Source organism: Carcharhinus amblyrhynchos, chromosome 20, assembly GCF_965287045.1.
Source record: "Carcharhinus amblyrhynchos chromosome 20, sCarAmb.v2.hapA, whole genome shotgun sequence".
Taxonomy (NCBI): Eukaryota; Metazoa; Chordata; class Chondrichthyes; order Carcharhiniformes; family Carcharhinidae; genus Carcharhinus; species Carcharhinus amblyrhynchos.
The window spans coordinates 37320407-37347800 of NC_137343.1; the positions used below are offsets into that span (position 1 = coordinate 37320407).

The following is a 27394-nucleotide window of genomic DNA, read 5'->3' on the forward strand; positions in this document are numbered from 1 at the left end:
AGGAGCACTTGGCAGTGTAGTCATCCCTTTGTTCGCCTGGATCGATACCACTGCTGCCGCACTTGTCATTGAGTTTGTTGTTAAGAAACTGCAGCATTTTGAACATTTGCGCAATCACAATAATCATTAGAATGAAAGTGAAGAAAAGCATTATTCCCTTGCACTGTACTTGTCCCTAGTGACCTCGTTCAGCCAGTTGCCCAATACCATAGAGAAAAAGATGTTGATTGTTTAAGTTTCTCAATCTCTTTCCGAATGTGTATAACCAAATTAGTTTTGTTCTCTGAAGTATGTGGTATATATGTGCAACATTTTGGTCCAATTAAAGCACATGTTCCAGTCCTAGTTGCCAAGATGAAGTCTAATGCCATCCGATTCTGTAACACAATAGCACGCACTGTAACCATCTCATCACTTAGCTCCATAAGAGCTGTAGCAGTATCATTGGCAACCTGTTCCAAAGTTAAGATAATGGCTTCAATCTCGATTTTTTTTTTATATGCACATATGGAGTATTATACCAAGGAAATTGTCTAGTCCCACAAGGGCATGTTGTTTTCTCTCCGTTGGAAGCTGGTAAGAATGATAAATATATGGGACTACATATCCAAGATAACATGACCCTTTCCATCCAAAAGTAAAATGGGATGCCTTACTTCCACAAATCCAGTTGGTTCCATTGAGTGTTTTTCCCCCTGAAGCAATATGGAATATTGTAAGATTGTTCATTACTGGGTGGATTCAGACAAATTTGGTTGGTTGCATCTACTGAGCATTGATTGACACTTGCTGGTGCCCAAGTTCCCTCCAGGGCCTTTTTTATTCTCAACAAAATATTCCTTATGGCTCCTATTCTGCTCCACTTGAAATAAGGCTGAGGGCTGGACTGGATGTGTTGAAGATGGGTGAAGAGCTATTCATGTGACCTGGCCCACCTGCACAGGATCTATTTCTATAAAAGTTTACTCTGTCACATTCCTCAGAAAAATCTGTTGTTCTTAACTCTGTGATCTCTAATAGACTGAATAAGCTGATGCCGCACAATTAAATCTGCCCATGATAAAGGCACTGGGTGCAAAAGTATCCTTCCCTCAGCATATATATGAGTGAACATACCCAACACCCAGATAGATCAACAGTTTTTAGCGAATATGTTTGCCATGTACATGTAAGTATTAGTATGCCGTTCTCAATGGACTGTCTGTATTAAACATAGTAAACTCAACAACAAAAGAACAGAAAAGTTTGAGTCATTTTTGATAAGTCTCAATTAATAATTTCAATATCCTTTTCTCCTGGCCGTTTGTTAATGTTAAGAAGATAAACATTCTTTTGCAGAACCATGCTATAATTTTGTCGCCTTTAACTTCTAGTCTTTTAGCTTGACAATCAACCTTGGGGCTTGATTGTTGGTAGTCAATGTTACTACAGATTAGAACATAAGAACATAAGAAATAGGAGCAGGAGTAGGCCATCTAGCCCCTCGAGCCTGCCCCGCCACTCAATAAGATCATGGCTGATCTGTCGTGGCTCAGTTCCACATTCCCACCCTCTCCCCATAACCCTTAATCCCCTCTCTTATCAAAAACCCATCAACCCGCGTCTTAAAAATATTTAGCGAGGTAGCCTCCACCACTTCAACGGGCAGAGAATTCCAGAGATTCACCACCCTTTGAGTGAAGAAGTTCTTCCTCAACTCCGTTCTAAACCGCCCCCCCCCCCTTTATCTTGAGGCTGTGCCCCCTAGTCCTACTGTCCTTTCTGAGCGGCAAGAGTCTCTCCACCTCTATCCTATCCATCCCATTCATCATCTTATACGTCTTAATGAGATCTCCCCTCATTCTTCTAAACTCTTAATGAGTACAAGCCTAATCTATTCAGCCTCTCCTCATAGCTCAACCCCCTCAACTCAGGCATCAGCCTAGTAAACCTCCTCTGCACTCCCTCCAAGGCCAAAATATCCTTGCGTAAGTACGGCGCCCAAAACTGCACACAGTACTCCAGCTGTGGCCTCACCAATGCCCTACACAGCCGCAGCAAGACCTCCCTACTTTTATATTCAATCCCCCTCGCTGTGAAGGCCAGCATCCCATTCGCCTTCCTGACCACCTGCTGCACCTGCAAGCTGGGTTTTTGCGACTCACGCACAAGGACCCCGAGGTTCCTCTGCACCGTCGCCTACTGCAGTTTTTCGCCACGTAAGTAATAATCCTTCCTACCATTATTCCTACCAAAGTGGACCACCTCACACTTGCCAACATTAAATTCCATTTGCCAGCTCCTGGCCCATTCGCCCAGCCTATCTAGATCCTTCCGTAGACTCTCCACACCCTCCGCACAATTTGCCGTTCCACCAATCTTGGTGTCATCAGCAAATTTCGACACCATACACTCGGTTCCCTCCTCCAGATCATCTATATAAATGGTAAAAAGCTGAGGCCCCAGCACCGACCCCTGGGGCACTCCACTAGTCACCAACCGCCAATCCAAATAGCACCCATTGACCCCCACTCTCTGCCTCCTATTTGACAACCAATCCTCTATCCACGCTAACACCCTACCCTCAACTCCATGTCCCCTGACCTTCTGCAATAACCTCTTGTGAGGTACCTTGTCAAACGCCTTCTGAAAATCAAGAAAGACCACATCCACCGGCTCTCCTCTATCCACCGCCCTAGACACATCCTCATAGAACTCCAGTAAATTTGTCAGGCATGACTTCCCTTTAACGAAACCGTGCTGCGTCTGCTCTATCAAGCAATTCCCCTCAAGATGCCTCGCTATTTCCTCCTTGATGATGGATTCTAACATTTTACCTACAACAGACGTTAAACTAACCGGCCTATAATTCCCTGCCTTTTGCCTGGCACCCTTCTTAAACAATGGCGTAACATTAGCCGTTTTCCAATCTGGAAGATAGATTGTAGGTAGTCAATGATACTACAGATTAGGAGGATACAGTAATATTTCACTCTGAATAAATCTATTCCATGTAAAGACTGGCGCAGGTTTTTTCCTTCACTAGTATGCTGAAAACACTGGCTAGCCACACCTGGAGTACTGCATGCAGATCAATATAGTAAAAGTGTGAATGCAGAGAGGAATGGGGAAGGTGTGTGATGAGCATATTGCCTGCACTGGAGAATTTTAATTATGAAAAATATTGGATAGGCTAGGTTTTGTTTGGAGCAAAGGGGATTGAGGGGAGACTTAAAGTATATAAAATTATGAAGATGGACAAGAAGTTTCTCCTTGATTGGAGGGTCCATAACCAGGCATAGGTTTCAGAGCATGAAATAGGAGTTTAGAGGGGAAATCGTTTCTTCCAGAGGGTGGTAAGGATATGAAATGGTGGTAGAGGCAGAAAGCCTAATAACATTTTAAAAACTACTCTGGTGTGCACTTGAAATACAATACCTATGGGGCTAAGGACCAGGAACAGGAAAGTGAGATTGGCTCCTTATTGACCAAAATGGACTCAATGGGTCAAATGACTACCTTTCACACTATAAATTTCACTGCTAATTAGTTCTAACAGCCTTTCACCACAGTGATCTTTTCAGAGCAGGAAAACATTTTTCAAATTACTTGCGTAGTTTCAAGCCATCAACAAAAGTGATCCTGATTAATATTTACAGATTAGAACATTGCAGCTTACATTCCATAACGTAGATCTGAGCTTCCTCATTCTCTGAATATTGTTTGATCACCACATACTGATGAATGTTCCCATGTGTTGGCTGCCCTTGTCCTAGATGCTAGAGGTTGTGACGTTTGAAAAGTTCTGTTGAGGGAGGTTTGGTGAATTGTTGCAGTGCATCTTGTTGATGGTGCACCTTGCTATCGCTGTGTGGAAAGAATGCATGTTTAAGTTGGTAAATAGGATGCCAGTTGATCAGGCTGTTTTGATGGTGTTGAGCTTCTTGAGTGTTGTTGGTGCTGCGTTTAGAACAGGAAAGTGAGGAGTATTCCGTCACTCTCTTGACTAGTGCCTGTTGATGGTGCCAGGCTTTGGGCAGTCAGAAGTCCCAATATTTAGTTGGCTGATCCAGTTATGTTTTTGGCCTGTGGCTACTCCCAAGGTTTTGCTGGACGTAATGCCATGATTGTACTGTTGAATGTCAAGGAGACATAGCTAGATTCTCTCTTGGTGGAGATTATCATTCCCTGGCACTTGTGTGGTGCGAATGTTGTTTGCACTTATCAGCCCAAGCTGAACGTTGATCAGGTCTTGCTACATGCATGCAAGGACTATTTTGTTGTCTGAGAAGTTGGGAGTGGTATTGAATGATGCGAAAACATCAGTGAACATCCACCACCTTGTGTTGGAGGAAAGATGGAGCAGCTCGAGATGGTTAGGCCTTGGACACTGCCATGAAAAACTCTCGCAATGATGTCCTGAGATTGAGATGATGGGCCTCCAATGCCCACAACCCTCTTTCCTTGTACTAACTCTCCAGCCAGTGGAGAGTTTTCACCTTGGCTCCCATTGATTTTAGTATTGCTAGAGTCCTTTGTCACACTCAGTTAAATGCTGCCTTGATGTCTATGATTCTAAGATATGAAAGGAAGTCATCATTCCTTTTTTTAAATCTACCAATGCTGTAATGAGGCCAAGAACTGAGTCGTTATGATGGAACCCAAGTTGAGCATCGGTGAGCAGGTTATTGTGGAGTAAATGCCTCTAAGCACTGTCAATGACATCTTACATTATTTTGTTGATGATTGAGAGTAGACTGATAAGGTGGTAATAGGCTGGATTGAATTGGGCCTACTTTTTGTGGACAAGACAAACCTGGGCAACTTTTTGTACTTTCAAATAGATGCTAGTGTTGCAGCTATATAGAAACAGTTTGGCACAGGATGTGGCTAGTTCTGGAGCACATATGTTCAGCAATTCTGTTGGAAGCCATGGTTTTTGATGTGTCCAGTGCACTCAGCCATTCCTTGATATCACGTAGGAATGAGTTGGACTGACTGAAGAATGGCATTTGTGATGCTGAGGACCTCGAAGAGGCTGAGATGCATCATTTTGTTGAAGTTTATTACATATGCTTCAGCCTGGTCTTTTGCACTCATATGCTGGTCTTTGCCATTGCAGGTTGGAAATGTTCGTTGAGCCATCTCCTCCCATCAGTTATTTTTCTTGTCAATGGCCGTCTGCCACTGGATGTGGCATGATTGCAGAGCTTTGATTCGATTCAGTGGTTGGGGAGATGGCTTAGCTCTGTCTATGGTGTACTACCACCGTTTACCTTAATAGCAGTCTTGTGTGGCTTCATTAGGTAGGTACCTCATTTTCAGGTATGGCTGATGCTGCTCCTGGTTTGCTCTTCTGCTGTCCTCTTGGAACTATGATTGGTCTTTTGGCTTGATGTAATGGTAGAGCGAAGTGTTCATTTGGTCAAGAGGTTACAGATTCTGGTGGAGTATTACTCTGCTGCTTCTGATGGCTCAAAGCACCTCAGGTGGATCTAACTATTCCATTTAACACAATGCTAGTGCCATACAACACAAAGGAGGGTGTCTTCATTATGATAATGGGACTTCATCACCACAGGTGGTGGTCATTCCTATCAATACTGTCAGGAATATATGCATTTTTTTAAAGATTCACTTACGGGATGTGAGCAGCATTGGCGAGGTCAGTCTCCAGTTACCCTTGAAAAGATGATGAAACTGCTGCAAACCTTGAGGCGTAGGTATACCCACAGTGCTATAAGGGAGAGAACTTCAGAATTTTGACCCAGTGACAGTGAAGGAACGGCAATATATTCCCAAGTCAGGAAAGTGAATTAGAGGGAAGCTCCAGGTGGTGGTGTTTCTTGTTCTTCCAGGTAGTAGTTGTTGTGGAAGGTGCTATCCAAGGAACCTTGTAGATAGTACACACTACTGCCATTCATCCAGGCAAATGGAGATTATTTCATCACTCTCCTGTTGTGGAAAGTGAAACAAGAATGTGTTTTTTGCTTGTGGGTTAGGACATATCCAGGGTTGCTGATGGAGGAGTTAGTTGCATTGGGTTTAAGGTCTCATTCAGTGTGTGCAGCAATGTCAGGTTGTTGTTTGATGATACTGAGACAGTTCTTCCAACTTTTGTACAAAGTCACCAGATGTTAGTGAGGAGAAGTTTGCATGAAAGACTGGCTTGGGGGTGTGCTTTTATTCTTTATAATGCCCAGGTTGATGCTGAATTTGTCCCTTTGTTTTCATTCTTCTTTTATTTTCCATAGCAGTTTTTGGCACAATTGAATGGCTTGCTGGGCCATTTCAGAGGCCAGTTAAGACTCAACCAAAGCTGAGTATGTGGAGTCGCATGTTGATTGGGCACGTAAGGACAGCAGAGTTCCTTCCCCAAAGAACATTAGTGAACCAGTTGGATTTTTAATTGCTAGTTGTATTGTCACCATTACTGAGACTTAAAAAAAAATTTCCAGGTTTATTTAATCAATTGAATTTAAATTCTCCCAGCAGCTGTGATGGTAATTAAACTCTGACCTCCAGAACATTAACCCAGGCCTCTGGGTTGTTCATCCAGCAACACCATGGCCGGATTCTCCAACCTTGTCCATGGTTGAGACTCTCCAGTCCTGCTGCTGTGTGTAGAGACTTGGCTGAGTGCCAAATTCTCGCTTCTCACTGACAGCAGTGGCGGCGTACATAACATTGTAGAATTCCGTCCTATTACCATGATTGTACGTGTGTACAAGCATACAGAAGTCTATGATTATGTTGCTGGACAAGTAATCCAGTGACCTGCAGTGATCCAGACAATGTTATTTCAAATTCCACCATGGCATTTTAATTTAGTATTTAAAATCTGAAAATAAAAGTGAATGTGGAGTTATTGGATTTTTTTAAAAACAAAATTTAATTGGTAACTGCAGTCCTGTGTCAGTGTGGCTGACCCTAAATGGCCTTCTGAAGTTGGCTTCCCAGCTACTCCTTCGTATCCATCTAACAGGAGAGTTGTTTTTGTGATTGGAAGCCCGTGACCAGCAGTGTATCACAGGGATCAGCGTTGGGATCCTTGCTGTTTGTTATATACATTAATGACTTGGATGTGAATGTGGAAGTGTGATTAAGTTTGCAGATGAGATGAAAATTGGTGATGTTATTAGTGCAAAGGATAGACTTGATATTGATCAACTGGTTAATTGGATAGAGCAATGGCAGATGGAATTTAATCCTGTTAAGTGTGACGTCATGCATTTGGGAGTTCTAATGAGGGTAGGATATATGCAGTGAACTATAGGTCCCTCTGGAGTATTGAGGAACAAAGGGACCTTGGTGTACAGGTCCACAGATCCCTGGAGGCGGCACCACAGATAGATAGGGTGATGAAGAAGACATATGGAATGCTTGCCTTCATTAACCCAGGCATAGATATAGCAGCAGGGAAGTCTTGATGCAACTTTATAAAACATTGGTTAGGCCACAGCTCGAGTATTGTGTGCAGTTTGGGTTGCCACACTATTGAAAGAGCGTGATTGCCTTGGAGAGGATGCAAAGGAGATTCGTCAGGATGTTGGCTGGGATGGAAAGTTTCAGCTATGAGCAGAGACTGGATAGGCTAGGTTTGCTTTCTCTGGAGCACAGGAGGTGCGGGGTGGGGGGAGGGCAGAATCTGTTAGAGACGTACAAAATTTTGAGAGGTATAGATAGGATAGATCATAAGAATCTTTTCCTCATGGCAAAGGTATCTAAGACCAGAGGGCATAAGTTTAAGGTGAAGAGTAAGTGGTTTTGAGGGGATCTGAAAAACATTTTCACCCAGAGGATGGTGGAAATATGGAATGCGCCATCTGAGATTATGGTGGAGGCAGGTACTCTCTCAATATTTAAGAAGTATCTGGATGCGCACTTAAATTTGCCAAGGCACAGTAGTCTGTGAACCAGGTGCTGATAAATGGGATTAGTGTAAAGTGGTATTTGAAGGGTCTGTTTCTGTGATGTATGACTGACTCTGACAGAATGGCCATAAATGCCAGTCTTGCCAGCATCACTTGCACATCAAGAATGAATAGGAAAATAAATATTTGTAAATACTTTAGAGGTTTGAACATTAGCTACATGGATTTGTAAAGGAATGTGCTTACCAAATATCCAGTAATAAACTGGTAATATTAAGTTAACTTAGAAAAGGCTGAAGTACTGTATTTTGTGCAATGCATAAATTTGGTTTTCATTAAAACTAAAATCTTTCTTTATTAATCTTGATTCATAGGATGTACCAGGAAAAATTAACTTCACTTAAGAGGCAGCTACAGCAGTTGCAGGAAGGTGAGTACCCCTTTTTCTTGCACTTTGGCAAATGAAGTGCATGCACTGGGCAGTTGTGAATTATGGAAAATAAGCTATTTAGTAACTAGAAACTTTGAAAGTCTGTTACACTGATAATTTTAGTCATGATTTAGTTTTCATAATGTTCCACTGGTTCAGTCCTCCGTCAAAAGGTTATGTGTTTAGTCCCATTCTAGAGACTGAATGCTGACATGAGACGTTAAAGCAAGCTGAAACATAGTTTTAACAATTACTCACAATATTCTGAAGCCATCTTTCGAATAAGATATGATATCGAGAACCCAGGTGGACTCAGATGAATCCATTATACTGTTTGAAGAAAAGCTAGGGAGCTCTCCCCGGGCCAGTATTTATCGCTTAATCAACATTAGATTAGACAATTTAGCTATTATCTCATTGTTGTTTGTGCAAATTTCTGTACACCAGTACATGACAGTGGTGATTACATTTCACCTGTAATTCTTTGCTGTAAAGTACTTTTAATATCCCAAGTTGTGAGAAGTGCTTATTAAACGCCCATTCTTTATTCAATCATTTGGTCCCTACACTTGTCAAAAATCATTAAGATAAAATTGGAATGGATATTAGTAAGGTAAAAGAAGAGTGGGAAGAATAACAGGAGGCAATAGTAAGAATGGACAAAGCTAAATACATAGAAAAAATAATTGAAATAAACACAAAGTGATGGAAAAACTCAGGTCTGACAGCATCTGTGGAGACAGTTAGTTTTTTATGCCCTTGTGAAGAGAGGTCAAATATGATGGGTTTTGTACAGTTGAAGAGAGAGGTGCAGCAAACTGGCATGTTAGGGATAGTTAGGGGCTCAGAGAATTTTGACAAGAGTCAGCACTCTCTGAAAGCAAAACAGAAGAACAAGTTACAGACTGACCCTTGTGCAAGGAGGGAGGTTGGGGAAAAAAAATCAGAATAGAGGGCAGAATTCATGGTCTGAAGCTGTTGAATTCAGAAGTTCATAATGCTATAAGGTACCTAATCAAAAGATGAGGTGATGTTCCTCCAGCTTGTTGAAATTCACTGGACAGTAGTAGCAGGCCAAGGGTAGAAAAGTGAGCATGAGAGCATGGTGGTGAATTGAAGTGGCAAGTGACAGGACAGGAAAGGGCATGTTTGGGACCTGCACAAAGGTATTCCGCAAAAGCAGTCACCCAGTGTGCTAAGCCTCCATAATGTACAGGAGAGACTACATTGTGAGCAGTGAATACAGTAGAACAAATTGAAGGGGGTGCAACTGAATCACTGCTTCACCTGAAAGGAGTGTTTGGGGCCTTGGACAGTGAGGAGGGAGGAGGTAAATGGAAAGATGTTACACCAATCGCTGGTAGAGTGGTGAGCACTGCTGCCTCAGTGCCAGGGACTCTGGTTCAATCCTGGCCTTGAGTGGCTGTCTGTGGAGTTTGCACATTCTCGCCATGTCTGTATATGTTCCTCTGGGTGCTCTAGTTTCCTCCCACTGTCCAAAAACATGCAAGTGAGTTGGACTGGCCAGGCTAAATTGTCCCTTAGTGTCCAAAAATGTAGAGGTTAGATGGATTAGCCATGTAAATGTATGGGGTTAGGACAGGATAAGATACTCTGTCAGAGAGTCGATGCATGCTCGATATCTGAATGGCCTCCTGCACTGTAGGGCTTCTATGGAAATAATGTCTGATATTCTCCACAACCTGCAATAATGGTGTATAAAACAAAAAGCCAGAGAGAAAACCCAAGGACAATCAGGAAAAAAAACTGGGAAATCCCACTGACTCGACGTGGTTTTCATTTCTGTTTTGGTGAATTTCCTGTGTAGAAAGTAGCTGGCATGTTGCGAACTCAACAACAGCGACTGAACATTTTTTCAGTGAAGTGCCTTTTTTAAAATTAATTTTTTATGGGATGTGGGCGTCACTGGCTAGACTGACATTTATTGCCAATCCCTAATTGTCCTTGGGAAGGTGGTAGTGAGCTGCTTTTTTGAACTGTTGCAGCCCTGTGGTGTAAGTACACCCACAGTGCTGATAGTTCCAAGATCATGACCAGCGACAGTGAAGGAACGGCAATATGGTTAGGATGGAGAGAGACTTGGAAAGGAACTTCCAGGTGGTGGTGTTTCTTTGTCACCGCCTGAGAAATGTAAATGCCAATTCATCTTTGCATGCCAGTAATGTGACTTGCGTCATCCAGTGTCTGAAATGCTTCATATCTGATGGGCAGAGAAGCAGAGCATAACCGTCCAACATTCACAGGCAGCACTGGATCTTTAAATAAACAGGAGTTGCAAAACTGGTTGCATTTCTATAGTGGGATATTTTATTCAAAGTTCAGTCCAAAATTCAAACTGATGTCCATAGTATATAAAATGGGTTGAACTGCGTTGCAAGGAAATGGTCCATTTCAGGTTATGCCAGAATGATTTGTTAGTTATATGAACTGCGTGATTCTAATCCTATGTTACCGTTCTATGTTTATATTGAATTTTCCTCCAAGTTACTTCTTATGTTGCAAGCATTGGTGATAACGCTTAAAGCAGTTGACATTATGGGGCAGATGGTGGCACAATGATAATGTCACTGAACTAGAAATCCAGGAGTCCAGGCTAATGCTGTGGTGGTGTGGGTCCAAACCCCATCATGGCAGTTGGTGCAATTTAAATTTAGTTAATAAATCTTAAATTAAAAGCTAGTCTCCATAATGGAGACCATGACAACTATCATTGATTCTGATCATAATCCATCTGCAGAAAATCTGCCATCCAATGTGGTTGATTCCCTCTGAAATAGCTTTGCAAGCCATTCAGTTCAAGGTCAATTAGGGCCACAGATGCTGGTCTTACCAGTGATGCCCACATCCTATGAAATAATGAAAAAAAAAACACATGGAACGTAAGAACTAGGAGCAGGAGTAGGCCATCTGGCCCCTCGAGACTGCTTTGCCGTTCAGTAAGATCATGGCTGATCTTTTTGTGGACTCAGCGCCACTTACCCGCCCGCTCACCATTATCCTTAGTTCCTTTACTGTTCAAAAGTTTTTATTCCTTGCCTTGCAACTTTCAATGAGGTAGCCTCAACTGCTTCACTGGGCAGGGAATTCCACAGATTCACAACCCTTTGTGTGAAGAGGTTCCTCCTCAACTCAGTTCTAAATCTGCTTCCCCTTTTTTTGAGGCTATGCCCCTGAGTTCTAGTTTCATTCGCCAGTTGAAACAACTTCCCTGTTTCTACCTTATCTACTCCCTTCATGATCATATATGTTTCTATAAGATCTGCCCTCATTCTTCTGAATTCCACTGAGTATAGCCCCAGTCTATTCAGTCTCTCCTCATAATCCACCCCTCAACTCCGGAATCAACCTAGTGAATCTTCTCTGCATCCCCTCCAGTGCTAGTATATCCTTTCTCAGGAGCCCAAAACTACACATAGGCCTCATCAGCATCTGTGTAGTTGCAACGTAATCTTGCTGTTTTTAAACTCCATCTCTCTAGCAATGAAGGACAAAATTCCATTTACTTTCTTAATTACTTGCTGCACCTGCAACCAGCTCCTTGAGCTAAGAAACCAGAATTTGCTGAAGTGATGAATTACAAAAGAATGCTGCATGTGATATATTAAAATATAAATGAATTCTTGATTGTAGCTATTTCTATCATGTGGTAATATAGGTACATTGCAGGAATATCAGAAACGGATGAAGAAACTAGATCAGCAATACAAAGAAAGAATAAGAAATGCAGGTTAGTTCTTGAATTGCTTTTACCTTAAGGTGACAATGTTTGTTTCAACAATTTTCTCTCCTGTAGTTCCCAATTGTTGATGTGGTTATAGTTCCACAATTACTGACAGCCCTTACTGAGTGGTCATCAGGGTATCACAGCTGAGCATGATGCTGTCATAGCTCAATGTCCAGACTGGCACATATACTTTTCCTGTCTTGAGGTTTAAATTTATACTTTGTATTGACAGAAACTGCTTGTAAGCGGTTCATAATCTCACAGTATTCCTCAAAGAAAAGGCATTAGCTCAAAGATGAGACCTATTATGCATTCTTAACATATTTTTAATAAAATCTCATCAACAAATGGAAAAGCATGTCGACGATAGTTTACTTATTGGTTGGACTTGACCTTGCACATCTAGGTTTTAAATTTGAAGTGGGAAGTTGCTGAGAGTGCAAGCTGACAATGGCACAGTGAGGGCAAGTGGGTGTCTGGGGCGTAAACGAATAAGGCAAACATCCTTTTAACCATTCAGATTGAAGGCTTGTGAATTAAACAAGGATTGAGAAGGAAGTCTAAATGAGATTGAGCATCAAATCAGAAACCAGTTTTTTTTCTTTCTGGAAAACATAGATAAAGGAGGCAGAAAGGAAAGTAAAATACTTTAAGATCTGCAACTATAATTAAATTGAAGAAATGAGAGTCCGCCTGTTCCAGATATTCTATTGCAAAATAGTAATTAACACCTAGCACCAAATGGACAAGAGTTAACTTTGTGTGGCTGTATTAAGTAGTAAACATAAGTACAAGCCATTCGGTGCATTTCAGTAATGAAGCAGAGAGTGAGATTCCTCTTATACAAATCTAACAGAACAGTGCAAATCCAACAGAAACGTTTTGGTTTTCTGCCTTTAACTACAAAATTGGCTTGATGACAGGAGCCAGAGGTGGTTGTAGAGGGCTGTTTTTCAAACTGGAGGCCTGGGACCAGCGGTGTGCCTCAGGGATCAATGCTGGGTACACTGTTGTTTGTCATTTATATTAATGATCTGGATGAGAATATAGGACTGATGTGGAGATGCCGGCGTTTGACTTGGGTAACCCCCATGACTTGCCTGAACTTGCAACATCTCACTGTCCTGTCTGGAGACAATACACATCTCTTTAACCCATGCCTAATGCTATCTCCACTCACATTATCTGCATCTTTAAGACTTGAATAGTAGGTTAGCTGTAAAGACTCACATTCTAATAAGTATTCTGTAAACTGTGTGTGCCTTTATATGCCCTTTTCTGATCAAACTTTCCACACACCTGACGAACAAACTGATTGGACTTTAACCTGGTGTTGTGAGACTTCTTACTGAGAATATAGGATGCATGGCTAGTAAGCTTGCAGATGACACCAAGATTGGCATAGTGGACGGTGGAGAAGGTTTTCTCGGATTGCAACGAGATCTTGATCAATTGGGTCAGTGGGCTGATGAATGGCAGATGAAGTTTAATTTGGATAAATGTGAAGTGATGCATTTTGGTAGACTGAACCAGGGCAGGAGTTACTCAGTTAATGGTAGGGCACTGGGGAGAGTTACAGAACAAAGAGATCTAGGGGTTGAGGTTCATAGCTCCTTGAAAGTGGAGTCACAGTGGACAAAGTGATGAAGAAGGCATTCAGCATGCTTGGTTTCATTGGTCAGAACATTGAATGCAGGAGTTGGGGCATCTTGTTGAAGTTGTACAAGTCATTGGTAAGGCCACACTTGGAATACTGTGTACAGTTCTGATCACCCTATTATAGAAAGGATATTATTAAACTAGAAAGCGTGCAGAAGAGTACTAGGATACTACGGGGACCTGATAGTTTGAGATAGCTGGACTTTTTTCTCTGCAGCGTAGAAGGTTGAGGCGTGGTCTTATAGAGGTCTATAAAATAATGAGGGACATAGATCAGCTAGATAGTCAATATCTTCTCCCATAAGTCTAAGACTAGAGGACATAGTTTTAAGGGGAGAGATACAAAAGTATCCAGAGGGGAAATTTTTTTCATAGAGGGTGGAGAGTGGCTGGAACAAGCTGCCAGAGGTAGTAATAGAGATGGGAACAATCTTGTCTTTTAAAAAGCATTTAGACAGTTACATGGATAAGGTGGGTATAGAGGGATATGGGCCAAATGTGGGCAATTGAGACTAGCTTAGGGGTTTTAAAACAAAAAGGGCGGCATGGACAAGTTGGGCTGTAGAGCCTGTTTCCACGCTGTAAACCTCAATGATTCTATGAACTGTGCATTTGCTGTTCACCTGGAATAGCTGTAACAATTCTGCAACTACCTCTGTTATCTCAATGGCAAATTATGGTCCAGTTTATTTTGGATCTGTTGTCTCCAAAGTTAGGAAGTATTAAACTTTCACATTTAGACATGTCAACTGATAACTGAAATGCAATGCATATAATGAATCCTATTTTTCCCTTTTTCCCAGAGCTTTTTCTGCAACTGGAGGTGAGTTTTTTTTTAATATTTACTCAACTGATTTCCCTTAAAACATAACGATAATTGAATAAAATATGAGTACATTAAGATTGTCCTTTTGATTGATGTCATATGTTCTGTTTGGAAGGACCTAAAATATAGTACAACTTTTTGGATTATAAGTTTGACTTTTTTGGAAAGAGGGCTTAGTTGTTGAGTTCTGAATGAAGATTTTTGATCTCTGCTGGGAGAAAAAGAACATGTATTAAACTTTGGTTGACCACCTGGAAATAAACAAAGAGTATTGCGGGAGCTCTGGTAACAGACTACTTACAACTTTAGTGGCAACGGCAATTGGCATAGCAGGATTTTAAAATATTGAGTATGTGTTTAAAAATTGTGGGTAAATGCTGTTCAAAATGGGGTGTTACAAGCTTAAAGCAATCCAACAAATAGATATGGCACGGTGGCACAGTGACTACCACTGCTGCTTCACACAACACCAGGGACCTGGGTTCCTGAATTGGGTTACTGTTGGTGCTGAGTCTTCATGTTCTCCCCGTGTCTGCATGGGTTTCCTCCCATAGTACGAATGACGTGCTGGTTAGGTGCATTGGCCATGCTAAATTCTCCCTCATTGTACCCGCACAGGTGTCGGAGTGCGGCAACTAGGGGATTTTCACAGGTAACTTCATTGCAGTGTTAATATAAGCCTTTGGTGATCCTAACAAATAAAAAAAGGGAAGGATGAGTTCCAAACTAATCACATGACTCCAGATGTGAATGTAAGCCTTTGGTGACCCTAATAAATAAAAAAAGGGGAAAGATGAGTTCCAAACTAATCACATGACTCATGTGAAAGATGGGACTTCCTAAGGAAAATGTTGTCTGGTGGATCCAGTATAGTATTGGGATATGGCTGCAGCAGGTCATTAGTACAAGGAAAATGATAAAAGATGAATATACTTGAATTATCAATTTGTTTAACTAAAGTATTTTGAATCTGTGATATATATGGATTGTGGATAGATACTTGCGAATCTGCTTCCATATCTCTGTTAGTGTTAGGAAAATGTTAGCTGTTATGTAGTTCCCTCAATTCAAACTTGCAGGTAGTGATGCAATATAATCTGACAAGGTCATTTTAGTTTAAGTTATTGCTGAGATACTTGTATTATTTTAAACAGTTTAGAGTCTTTTTATTTCCTGCAACTTATAAAATCATCTTTTAAAGAAAGAACATATGCATTATAGTCACACTAGACCACAGGCATTGCTAGATTTTAAAAATAAATGAAGGCAAGATCTAGATGTTGATGTCTATCGCAAAGGTTTTAATCTCTTTCAGAAACCAGTTCTACAAGATGGTTGTAAAATGGTTGACATTAATTTTGCTGTAACTTGGCCCTTACACCATCGTTCAAATTGGCTTCTGTTTTCTGATTTGAAAAAGGAAATGCAGCAATGGCAAATAATTATTAACACAATAGCAGAATTATTATAGTGCAGAAGGTGATCATTTGCCCACTAGCCCTCTGAATGAGCAATCCATTTGGCTTCATTTGCTGCCTTCTCTCCATAATGCTGCATGCTCTTCCTTTTGAGATAATAATCCAATTCCCTTTGAATATTTTGATTGAATCTGCCTCCACTACACTCAGGCAGTGCATTCTAGATCATAACCACTTGCTGTGTGAAAAGGTTTTTCTTCATGTCACCATTGTTGCTTTTACTAATTATCTTAAATCTGTGCCCTTTCTTTCTCAATCCTTTTATGAGTGGGAACAGTTTCTTGATGTCTATTCTGTCCAGACCCTTCATGTTTTTGAATAGCGCTAACTGATCTCCTCTCAGCCTCCTCTATTCCCAAGTAAACAGTCCCAACTTCTCCAGTTGATCTTTGTAACTGAAGTTCCTTGTACTTTTGACAATTAATGTGAATCTTTGCTGTAGTCTCTCTGATACCTTCACATCTTTCCAAAAGTGCATTGCCCAGAATCAGTCTCTTTACACAGGTTCAACGTAACCTTGCTCCTTTACCCTCTGTCCCTTCTCTGCGTTGAACTTCACCTGCCATTGTCTTTCATTACATCAACTTGCCTGTGTCTTTTTGAAGTTCCATGCTATTCTTCTCACAGTTCACAATTCTTCCAAGTTTCAAGTCATCCATAAATTTTTAAAGTATGCCCTGTCCACCAAGGTCTACATCAATATATGTCAGGAAGGGCAAGGGTCCCAATACTGACCCCTGGCTTACTGACCCTCCTCCAATCTAAAAAAAAATGTATTAGCATAAATCTTCCTTTCTTGCAATTCAGCCAGCTGCTGCGCCTTTTATTCCATGACCTATTACTTTGCTCACAAGTCTGTTGTGCGGCACTGTGCAAGTGATTTTTGGAAGCCCACGTACATAACATCAACAGTATTACCTCCATCAGCCCTCTCTGTTACCTTGTCAAAAAAATGCCAATGAGTTAGTTAAACATAATTTTGTCATAACAAATTTTGCTAGCATTCCTAAATCTATTGCATTTGTGCAGCTGACTATTAGTTTTGTCCTGAATTATTGTTTCTGGAAGTTTTCTCACCACTGAAGTTAAACTGTTTAGCCTGTGGTTGCTTGGTTTATATTTGCATCCTTTTTTGAACAAGAGTGCACATTAATAATTCTCCAGTCCTTTGGCATCACCCCTTTATTCTAAGGAAAGCTGGAAAATAATAACCAGTGCTGCAGCAAGTTTCACTTTCTTCAGTATCCTTGGATTTATCTTGTATGATCCTAGTGCCTCTTTAGGCACAAACAACCTATTCAATACCCCTATCAATTTTAAATCCTAAAATATTAATCGCCTCCCCCATTCATTCATCTGAGGAACATCTTCCTTTGTAAAGACAATTAATACATCAGTTATTCTCCCCCTTTCCATATGTAAATCCCCTTTGTTGGTCCCTATTTTGCCCCACTCTTTGTACTGTCCTGTTACTATTTATATGTCTATCAAAGACACTGGGATTCCCTTTTATGTTGGCTGTCGGTCTCTTTTCATACTCTCTCTTTGCTTCTCTTATTTGCTTTTTCATTTCTTTGCAGCATCTCTGAGATTCAACTTGGTTCTTGTATATTATTTACCTGCTATCTAGCACAAACTATCTTAACCTCTGTCTCTTTCGTCATCCACTGAGCTGTGGAATTGTTTGCCCTGCCTTTCCTCTTTGTGAGTGTATACCTTGTCTCTTTTTGGACATTTTCTTACTTAAAGGCAGCCTGTCGTTCAGTTACAGTTTTGCCTGCTAATATCTGATTCCTGGCCCAGATCCAGTTTTCCCCCAGTTAAGTTTTCTTACTCGGGATTGCCCTTTGCCATTTTCCACAGTTAACCTGCACATTATGATTCAATGATCACTCTCCGTAAATGTTCTCCTGCCGAGACTTGATCCACTCAGTCTGCTTCATTTCTCAAGAAATGAGTTTGAGCAGTACCTCCTTTCTTGTTGAACTGGAAACATACTGCTGTTCAAAATTTTCCTGACCTCACTCCAGGAATTCTTGCCTTCTCTGTTCTTTGCACTATTAAATATGCTAATTGTACAATAAATTGTATTTGTTTCTCATATTTGAAACATTGCGGCACGTTTGAGTGATATCCGCCGTTGAGTCCTTTTTGCAGTGCACGGCAATTCAAATTGCTCGTTTACAAATTCTAACATACTTGAGTTAGTGTGAACTATTGTATTGCTCAAGATTATGTGATAGTCCTTTATAGTATCAATGCATGCTTTTGATATAAGATACAATGAAAGAGTTTCATTTCAGCACGGCTGTCCCCTCTTTTGTATTACTTTGACAATCTTATGATGTATTCCAGTTCTGTGATTTTTTTTTGATCACCTATCAAATCCTGAGAACTTACAGCCTAAATATGTTGTTACTTTCTCTTGATTTGCGCACACAAAGCTTGTACAAAAACCTCTAAAGGTTTTGATTGGATTATTCTGTCCTTGCTGATTTTTTTCTTTTCTTTCGAAGCCGTTGCAATGAGTCATCAGTATTAGTTTTCTTTCTTTCTTTCCAGACAGAACAAGTGGAAAGAAATTATATTAAAGAGAAAAAGGCAGCAGTGAAGGAATTTGAAGATAAAAAGATTGAGTTGAAAGAGAATTTGATTGCTGAATTAGAAGAAAAGAAAAAGATGATTGAGAACGAGAGACTAACAATGGAACTCACTGGAGGTGTGTAGCAGAAATATTTCCCATTATTTTCAATGTGCCAAGGAAAATTGAGCTGTTAACAAGTAGTTTTGGATTTTGACCAGATTGAATTGTTTGTCCAGTAACAATTGATTTTCGAAATATGTATTGGCTGAAAACTTACCTTAATACGTCATCGAATTTCTTTGTATTGTGCAGCAAAGGATTGCATTCGATGAAGTTCTTCAATAAGACATTAAGAATTTTATTGCAATACTTGGAAACCATGCATTCTGTGCAGTTTGGATTGTTTTACATGTGTTGTGCTGCAGATTTATCCTTTGACAGTCGTTAGTTCTCAACATCAATCACAGCACATTTGTTTACTGTTACAGATTCAATGGAGGTTAAACCAATTATGACCAGGAAGTTGAGAAGGAGACCTAATGATCCTGTTCCAATTCCAGACAAAAGAAGAAAACCTGCACCTGATATCCTTCTTATTAAATAAATATCTACTTTTTGGAATGGTCCAATCACTATTGGCTGTTGTGAAATTAAGGATTAAAAGTTAAAGTTTCAAGTTTATTTATTAGTGTCACCAGTGGGCCTACATTCATGCTGCAATGAAGTTACTGTGAAAATCCCCTAGTCGCCACACTCTGGCACCTGTTCGGGTACATGGAGGGTGAATTTAGCATGGCCAGTGCATTTAACCAGCAAGTCTTTTGGACTGTGAGAGAAAACAAGCACTTGGAGAATACAGGGAGAACGTGCAGACTCCACAGAGACAGTGACCCAAGTCAGGAATCGAACCAGGGTCTCTGGAGGAGATGTCAGGGGTAAGTTTTTCACTGAAGGTGATGGGTGGGTGGAATCGGCCGCCATCGGTGGTGGTGGAAGCGAACCTGTAGGGGTCTTTTAAGAGACTTCTGGATAAGTACATGGGATTTGATGGGATTGAGAGTTATAGATAGGCCTAGTAGGTAGGGATATGATCAGTGCAACTTGTGGGCCGAAGGGCCTGTTTGTGCTGTAGTGTTCTATGTTCTGTGCTCGCTACTGTGCCATTGTGATTATTTGGTATTTTTTAATTATTACAAATGTGTTTGTTGCATTACTAAAATTCAAAACTTCAGTGTTTCAGTTTTTGAAACTTGTTCGTTTCAGACTTTTTTTTATCAAAGTAAGCAAATCCAAATAGTGAAGAATGTCATGGTTATTCATTTTCATATAATTTTTCGACATCAAATGATCTTTTTGAAAACTATTATATTTACCAAACCTGTCAGCACTGAGACCTCTCTGGATTCAGCAGCTTAGCCACTGTCAGCACAGCTACTTGTGTCATTGTTTACATGTGATCCCCATTAACCTTTAACAACTAAGCCACCCAAGTTTGCTATTGGGTAGAATTCCAAACAGATTTAATAACCCCTTTCATGCCTCCATTTTACCCTCAATTGAAGACCCAGAACATGATAATCGTACTTGTGCCAATTTCCCACAGAAAGATTGCTTGTGCAGGAGATTAGTAGAGATCCTGAATCTGGGTTAAATGGGTTTTGAGAATTGAACACAATCAAATGCAGGGTATCATTATATTACACCTTATGATTGGCTAAAACAGAGGAGGACTGGAAATTGTGTCTGGTGACTAGACAAGTGGGAAAAGCAGAAAGGAACAAGGACTTGGAACAGAGTCATTACAACACAGAAGATGGCTGTTTGGCACTTTGTGTCCCCGCTGGCTTTTGTCAGGAGCAATTCATGTATTTCCTCTCTCCCCATATCCCTGTACATTCCTTCCTTTAAGACCTGTTTTCATATAGTGCCTTTCACACCCACTCGATGTCCAAAAGCATTTACTGTCAACAAAATATTTTTTGAAGTGGACTCATCATTGAAATTTAGGAAGCTTGGCAGCCAATTCATGCACCGCAAACTCCTCCTGAAAGCAAAGGGGTCCGCACCAGATAATCTTTGTGATGTTGATTGAGGGGTTAATATTAGCCAGGATGCTGGGGATATCTCTCTTGCTCTTCAAAATTATGCCATGGAATCTTTAGGTTCACCTGAGGTAGCAGACAGGACCTCAATTTAATGTCTCACCTGAAAGACTGCACCTTTGACAGTGCAGCATTTCCACAATACTGCACTGGAGTGTCAACCTAGATTGTTGTTAAGTCCTGGAATGCGACTTAAACCCAAAGCTCAAGACATGAGCATTCTATCTACTGAATTACAACCCACAGTGAGGAAAAAAAGAACAAGTTGCATTATTTCTTCATGTGATCACAGAATATCTTTTATTTTTGTTTTATTGCTATATGTTAAGTCAAGGTGTAGGGAACATATTTTGTGTTTTCCTTAACTGGCAATACCGCAGTTAAATTATTTGTTAACAGATGAACAGATTATGGAGGATCTACGAACTCTCAACAAGGTGATTTACTCGGGCATGTTAGAGATTAAGGGACTAAATTATTATGTTTCACTTTTTTCTAGAAGAAAATTGATAGATGGATAGGACATCTTATGCATTTATGTACTGCTTGATGGAATCTGTGTATACTCTGAAAGGAGAAAATCGTGCCTATTACATTAACGTGTAAAATGCAAAGTGTTATGCAAAGTAGAAAATACATAGGAAGCAAGTGTCAGTAATTTTACAATGAGTTATTCTTACTGCGGTAAATACGTATATACAAGCTGGCCTGTGTAGAAGATCTTTGATCTTCCAGTAATAAACATCTTCCATAGAATGCAAGGCCAATGTGCTAGGCACCAGTTAGTGGTCAAGATGAGAACAATTCTCTTTGTGCTGGTGATTTTTAAATCATGTCAACTCTGCCTGATCTCATTATGATTTTCTAAGTATCCTACTATAACCTTCTTAATAATAGATTGTAGCACTTTTACTGTGACAGATATTAGACTAACTGGCCTATAGTTTCCTGCTTTTTGCCTCCACCCTTTCTTGAATAAAGGTGTTATTTTTGCCAGTTTCCAAGCTGCTGGGACTCTACCAGAATCAAAGAGATCTGGGAAGATTGTAACCAATACCTCTACTATCTCTGCAGCCACTTTTGAGCTCCTTATATTCAGGCCATCAGATCCTGAGGACTTGTCAGGCTTTAGGTGTTGGTATTTCTAGTACTTCTTCCCTGATGATGGTGATTGTTTTTAAGTTCTTCCCCCTCACCTGTTGATTTTCAAGTATCTTTGCAAAGTTTTCTGCAGTGAAGACCAATACAAAATATCTGGTGAATGCTTCTGCCATTTCCTTGTTTTCCATTAGTAATTACCCTGACTCTCTTGTAGAGGACTAACACTCGCTTTAGTTACTCTTTTCATTTTTAACTCTTATTATCTGTGTAGCTAAGTTGACTGGGCAGTTGGTTAGTGATGCAGAGCAATGCCAACAGTGAGGGTTCAATTCCTGTATCAGCTGAGGTTATTCATGAAGGCCTGTCTTCTCAACCTTTCCCCTCATTGAAGGTGTGGTGATCTTCAGGATAAAACACCATTGGTCAACTCTCCCCCTTAAAGGGGAGAGCAGCCTGTGGTCATCAGGGACGATGGTGACTTTAGCTGTTTTTATATTTGTAACTGACTCTCATCAATTTTTTTCTTCAATTGTTTTAATCTTTACTGGTTCTTAAAATCTCCGACCGACCGCTAATTGTAGCTTTTTTTCTTCCTGGCAGACTCTAGTAATTCCCAGAATTATTATCCTGCCCTTTTTATCTTGTTTTCCTTTAACTTACAATATCTCCCTTCACATGATCCCTTTCCCCATCTTTTAGTTTAAAGCCCTGCTACTGCCCTAGTTATACAATTTGCCAGAACACTGGTGTCAGTCAGTTTCAGGTGAAGACCATATCAATGGTCGAGCTCTCACTTTTCTCCCTACCTGCGCCAGTGCCCCATGAATTAAACCCATTTCCCCCACAGAAATCCTTGAGCCACGCATTCAACTCCCTAATCTTATTTACCCTGTGCCAATTAGTTTGTGGCTGAGGTAAGAATCTGGAGATTATTACCTTTGAGGTTCTGCTTTTTTTATTTGATCTCTAGCTGCTTATGCTCCCTAAGCAGAACTGCTTCCCTAGTTCTCCCAAGTCGTTGGCAGTTACGTGGATCACAACAACTAGATCCTCCCCTGCACAGCAAGTTCATCTTCAGTTCCAAGCAGATGTCCTGAACCCTGGCACTGGGCAGAGTAACACACACTTCTGGGCTCTTCTTCTCAGCTACAGAGAATGGTGCCGATCTCCCTGACTATATTGCTCCAATTACCATTATATTCCTGTTTACTTCCCCCAGTTGAATGGTTTTCTGTACAACAGTGCCATAATCAGTTCACTCATTCACCTTACTATAAAAGCAAATTACTGCTTTTGCTGGGAATGTGAAATTCAAAGTAGAGTGCTGAGAAAACTCAGCAGGTCCGGCAGCATTGTGGAGAGAGGAACCGTTAATTTTTCAAGCCCAATATGACACTTCTTTAGAACTGAGTTCCCAGTTTCAAAAAAGAGTCATATTTAACTTGGAATATAACTCTGTTTCTGTCTCCACAGATAGTGCTAGACATTGAGTTTTTCCAGCATTTTCTATTTTCGTATCACTCATCTGTCTTGCAGTCGCTGCTCTCATCTGTGCAAACTGTAAGAACCTCAATTCTGTTGGACCATTGCAAAGACTTATCTTCTACCGCCTTGTACCTGTGCACTCAGTCATGTGTCCCTGACGACTGAAGAAGACTGTAACTTAAGGGGTCTGACTACCTTGAACAAAGTGTCCAGACGACTTTCCCCTTCTCTGATGTATTGCAGTGTCTGAAACTCAGACTCCAGCTCATTAACTCTGAGCTGAAGTTCCTTAAGCCACAGACATTTACTGGAGATGTGTTTGATATGGATCACATTGGCATCCATGAGCCCCACATGCTGCAGATGCAACATGTCATCTGCCCTGCTATCTTGATAATGTGTTAATAAATTTTATTTTTAATTAATTTGTAAATAATGAGCACTACAATAAGCTTTCCTACTGCCAGTAAATCATAGTATTACAAATGAAACCTTATAGTTGCTAATAAATTACCAGAGTTTTGGTACATAAATGAGAGAAATGCACACCCACCAGTCAACTTGCCTGTTTCATTGTGATGCCATACTTTGCATTTTCTCAATGCAGTCAGTCCACAGATTAGCCTAGCTCTCTTAAAATGAACTCTCTGTGCTCTTCTCCGACGAAATCTCTGCCACTTTCCACATGGTTGCTAAAATAAATTGGTATTGCCTAAATACAAGGTTTAGTCAGCAAGATAGTTTGGATATTTTAACTATTTTGTTTCAGCAATGGTAAGCGATTACTAATGAATAAGAAAATACCCCTAATGCAGTGACATAAATGTAAATGCATGTTCCCACTTGTTAGTTAATTGCTGAAGGTGATAGGGTTTTGAAAAAGTTTGATGCTCAAGGAGAGTAATTTTTTTTTCCTTTTCATTCCCTACAGCTCAAATCTCCAAAAAGACCAGGTAGTTATCCTTCTTCTAATCGTTTCCCACGTGGTTCCAGAATCATTCTTTCCAAAATAATTCTTCCAAGAGAAAACCAGAGAATTTGAAACAACAGTTAATGCAGTCTATACTGTAACCGTATGCATGTTTTATTTGGGCAGCATCTCCATCTTCTCCTGAGCACCTTCCCAGCACTCCTGCTGAATCGCCAGCACAGAGATATGAAGCACGAATAGAGGACGGAAAGTTGTATTATGATAAGAGATGGTGAGTTAGGTTTTTTTTCTATTCACCACTTACTGCTGTGGCATAAGGATTGGTCACTTGATTAATAGATGCATTCTTGATGTTCTACAGCTTTATATGTGAGATATAAACTTGGAGTGCTTTTGGTCATTGATTCTTGAATTTGCTGAATGACCAAGCAAATATTCTGAATTCTCGTTGTTTGTCCCATTGCTGGACTGTAATAATCTATATTTTAAACTTTGGAAGATCATAGCTAAATTCTAATGTTCTGTGTTAATTCCTGTAAAAATAATTAACCTTGTCCCTTTAAATTGGATAACATTTAAAAAATCTGATGCTTTCTGTGTGTAAACTTCAAAGGCCACTAGATGGTGGTATAAGCCCAGTATTTCCAAACTTTCAACATGAGCATCTTTAGCTGCTGTGTAGCCTTAAAATTCTTTGAAACAATTGTCCGAAAATACCTTTGTTGTTTTCTCTAAGAATATTGATTATGTGTGCAACATTCTGCCAATATATGCTTCTTGATCAAATGTTTAAATTGTCTGGTCCAGTTTTATATGCAAGTTTCTAAAAAAAAAAATTGGAAATTATTAAAACATCAACATAGGAACAAAATGACTGTTTTAAGGGTGATATTCTTGACATGGAGGTTATGTAATTGGTTGTCTAAACCGGAGGTTGTCTGGAAGATATGTATATGGCCTGGAGAAAAGGCACAAGCTGTCTCATTACATCCCCTCCATAAATAAAATGAAAAGTAGATGTTTTCTTTTTCCATCTGCCATAATTCATTTTCCTGATAGAACATAAATATGTCTATTCTGCCAAAATTCTCAAAGTAGATGCCTGTATCTATGAGTCACTGTTACTTATTTAAATAAGTACTCAAGATTTATTTATCCAAATCATTATGAATGGATTTCATTGTCTATTTTACACTTTCCTTAAACATTTTGAGTAGGGTTCTTTGCTCTCTCTGCAATGTGTTTTGCAGTGGTGGAGGTGGCCCCGCTATTGGCTGGTAGGCTTTCCCATTGTTCGCACCTTCTGCCGCTGGGGTGCCTGCAGGACTGGAAGATCCTATCGCCTGGAACAGCTGAAAAATTTCAGCCTATATTTATATGGTGCAAATTCAGCATCCAACTATATTTCCCTTGTGGGTTGTGAGAGAGGCTTGGTTTGAGGGCTGCACAACATTGATCCTTTTCCACTCTAAATTGCTTTCAAATTTAACTTGTTCTGCTGACTGTTGCATTTTCACAGATAAAGTGGTGTTGTCAGCTTAATTTTCAAATGGCAATGCTGGAACTTGGGGTCTATCAGAAGTATGTATGTGGTGATACTATGCTATTAATATATTTTATGTTTAAGGTGGCATCTGCTTCAAGATTCAGTGTTTTGTTCCAGTCAGGTAATCTGGAGGGAGATTCTGGAAAGCAGGATAATTACTTATTTTAGCCATATAAGAAGGCTTAAGGAATTTTTGTTTACTAAAGAGGAGGAAGTTTCTTGATAAAAGTAATAGAAGAGTGAGCTAGGTATACAGAGTCATTTACTCATGTGATACTGGAAATAGGAGGTTTGTTACTGAGAAAAACAACTTTCTAAGTTCAGTTGCTGGAGAGAGCTGTTTAAAGATAGAAGCCTACTAGCAGTTCTCTCTCCCTCTATACAAAATCTCCCTGGAAACTCCAAAGCTGTTAAGAGGTGTAAGCAAGTATGCCTGGATTTGCTAACTATTTTTAAAGTGGGGTATAAGGCTATTAGAGAAATAATGCTTCATTGGAACTGAATAGTGATAAGTTAGAGTTTTTTCTTCATATTTATAGATTGTTCAATGGTTAAGAGTTAAACTGTTTCATTTTGTTAGAGTTACAATTGAACTGTATTATGACTAAAGCTTGTTTTGATAAAGATCCCTAGTTTGTCAGTAATTCACATTTATGGTGGAGTAGAAAAGTTATTGGGGTCTGGTCTGATTCATAATATACTCTGAATTTTCTGATCTGGCACCCTAACTTGTATGCTGACATTGTATGTAGATAATGGGTTATTTGGGAGTGCAAAATTGCCCATGAGAACAACCTTACAGGTGAAGTTACTTTTATGCTTGTTGGGCAAATAAATTTGGATGTTGACCAACCCATCAAGTCCTGACCCTGCAAATATCCTCCTGATATAAGACACTAATTATACTTTTGCAATTACAGCTAAGCAATTCTAAATGCTCCAAACTAATACTGTAAGGGCTAACTGAATAAGTAGATACAATAAACAGATGTACCAAGCATACTGAGTTGTCCTTGCACACATGCAGTTGTTTGGAAACCTTTTGTGTTAGATCTCACTTTATCCTGCTCATTCCTTTGGTAATCTTCAAGTTGTAACTCTGCTCCGTTTCCATTTGGGGGCAGCAAATGACTTTTCTTTTCTTAACCTGTAGTCAACTTTCAGGTATTGATTCGGATGTCTTTTAAGAATTGTGTGCTTGTTCCCTGCAATTTTCAGGTTTTTCGTACAATAAAGATGTTGATTTACTTTAACTTGGATCTCCATGTCAGAAACAACATGTGAGATAGCCCACTTATAGCAGAAAGCTCTTTCCCTGTAAACCTTCCTCCTCAAAGTAAGCATCAGGTCTACTAAACCTTTCACTATCTTTCTTCAAGTTTGCTTTTGTCTGCAGTTCTGTTTGTGGGATTCTGACTGCTCGTTTCTGGTTTTGAGTCCTTGAGTAACTTGCTTGTATTGTGGCTGGACATCTAAGTCATGCTTTTGTGATGTTGCTCCAGTCCCCACCCTGTGCAGCATTGTGACACTCTTTATTAGGTCTTCCCACTTTACCTTCATTACTCTTGAGCATTATATGTGAAAACTCAACATGCCTATTTCACTAATGAGGTTGAAATAGCTAAGGATAAAATTGCAAGGGATTTGTTTAATA

At 40.1% G+C, this 27394-nt stretch overlaps 1 protein-coding gene across 1 annotated transcript in view; it reads left to right on the forward strand.

Moving 5' to 3' along the window:
* suds3 (SDS3 homolog, SIN3A corepressor complex component) overlaps positions 1-27394 on the forward strand; it is a 59397-nt gene that overhangs the window by 23171 nt on the left and 8832 nt on the right. The window contains exons 3-10 of the mRNA XM_080208423.1: positions 8228-8283; positions 11960-12031; positions 14491-14510; positions 18554-18710; positions 19064-19159; positions 21053-21114; positions 24195-24216; positions 24360-24465. Coding sequence (XP_080064549.1) covers positions 8228-8283; positions 11960-12031; positions 14491-14510; positions 18554-18710; positions 19064-19159; positions 21053-21114; positions 24195-24216; positions 24360-24465 — 591 coding nt within the window. The remainder of the gene's footprint in view (positions 1-8227; positions 8284-11959; positions 12032-14490; positions 14511-18553; positions 18711-19063; positions 19160-21052; positions 21115-24194; positions 24217-24359; positions 24466-27394) is intronic.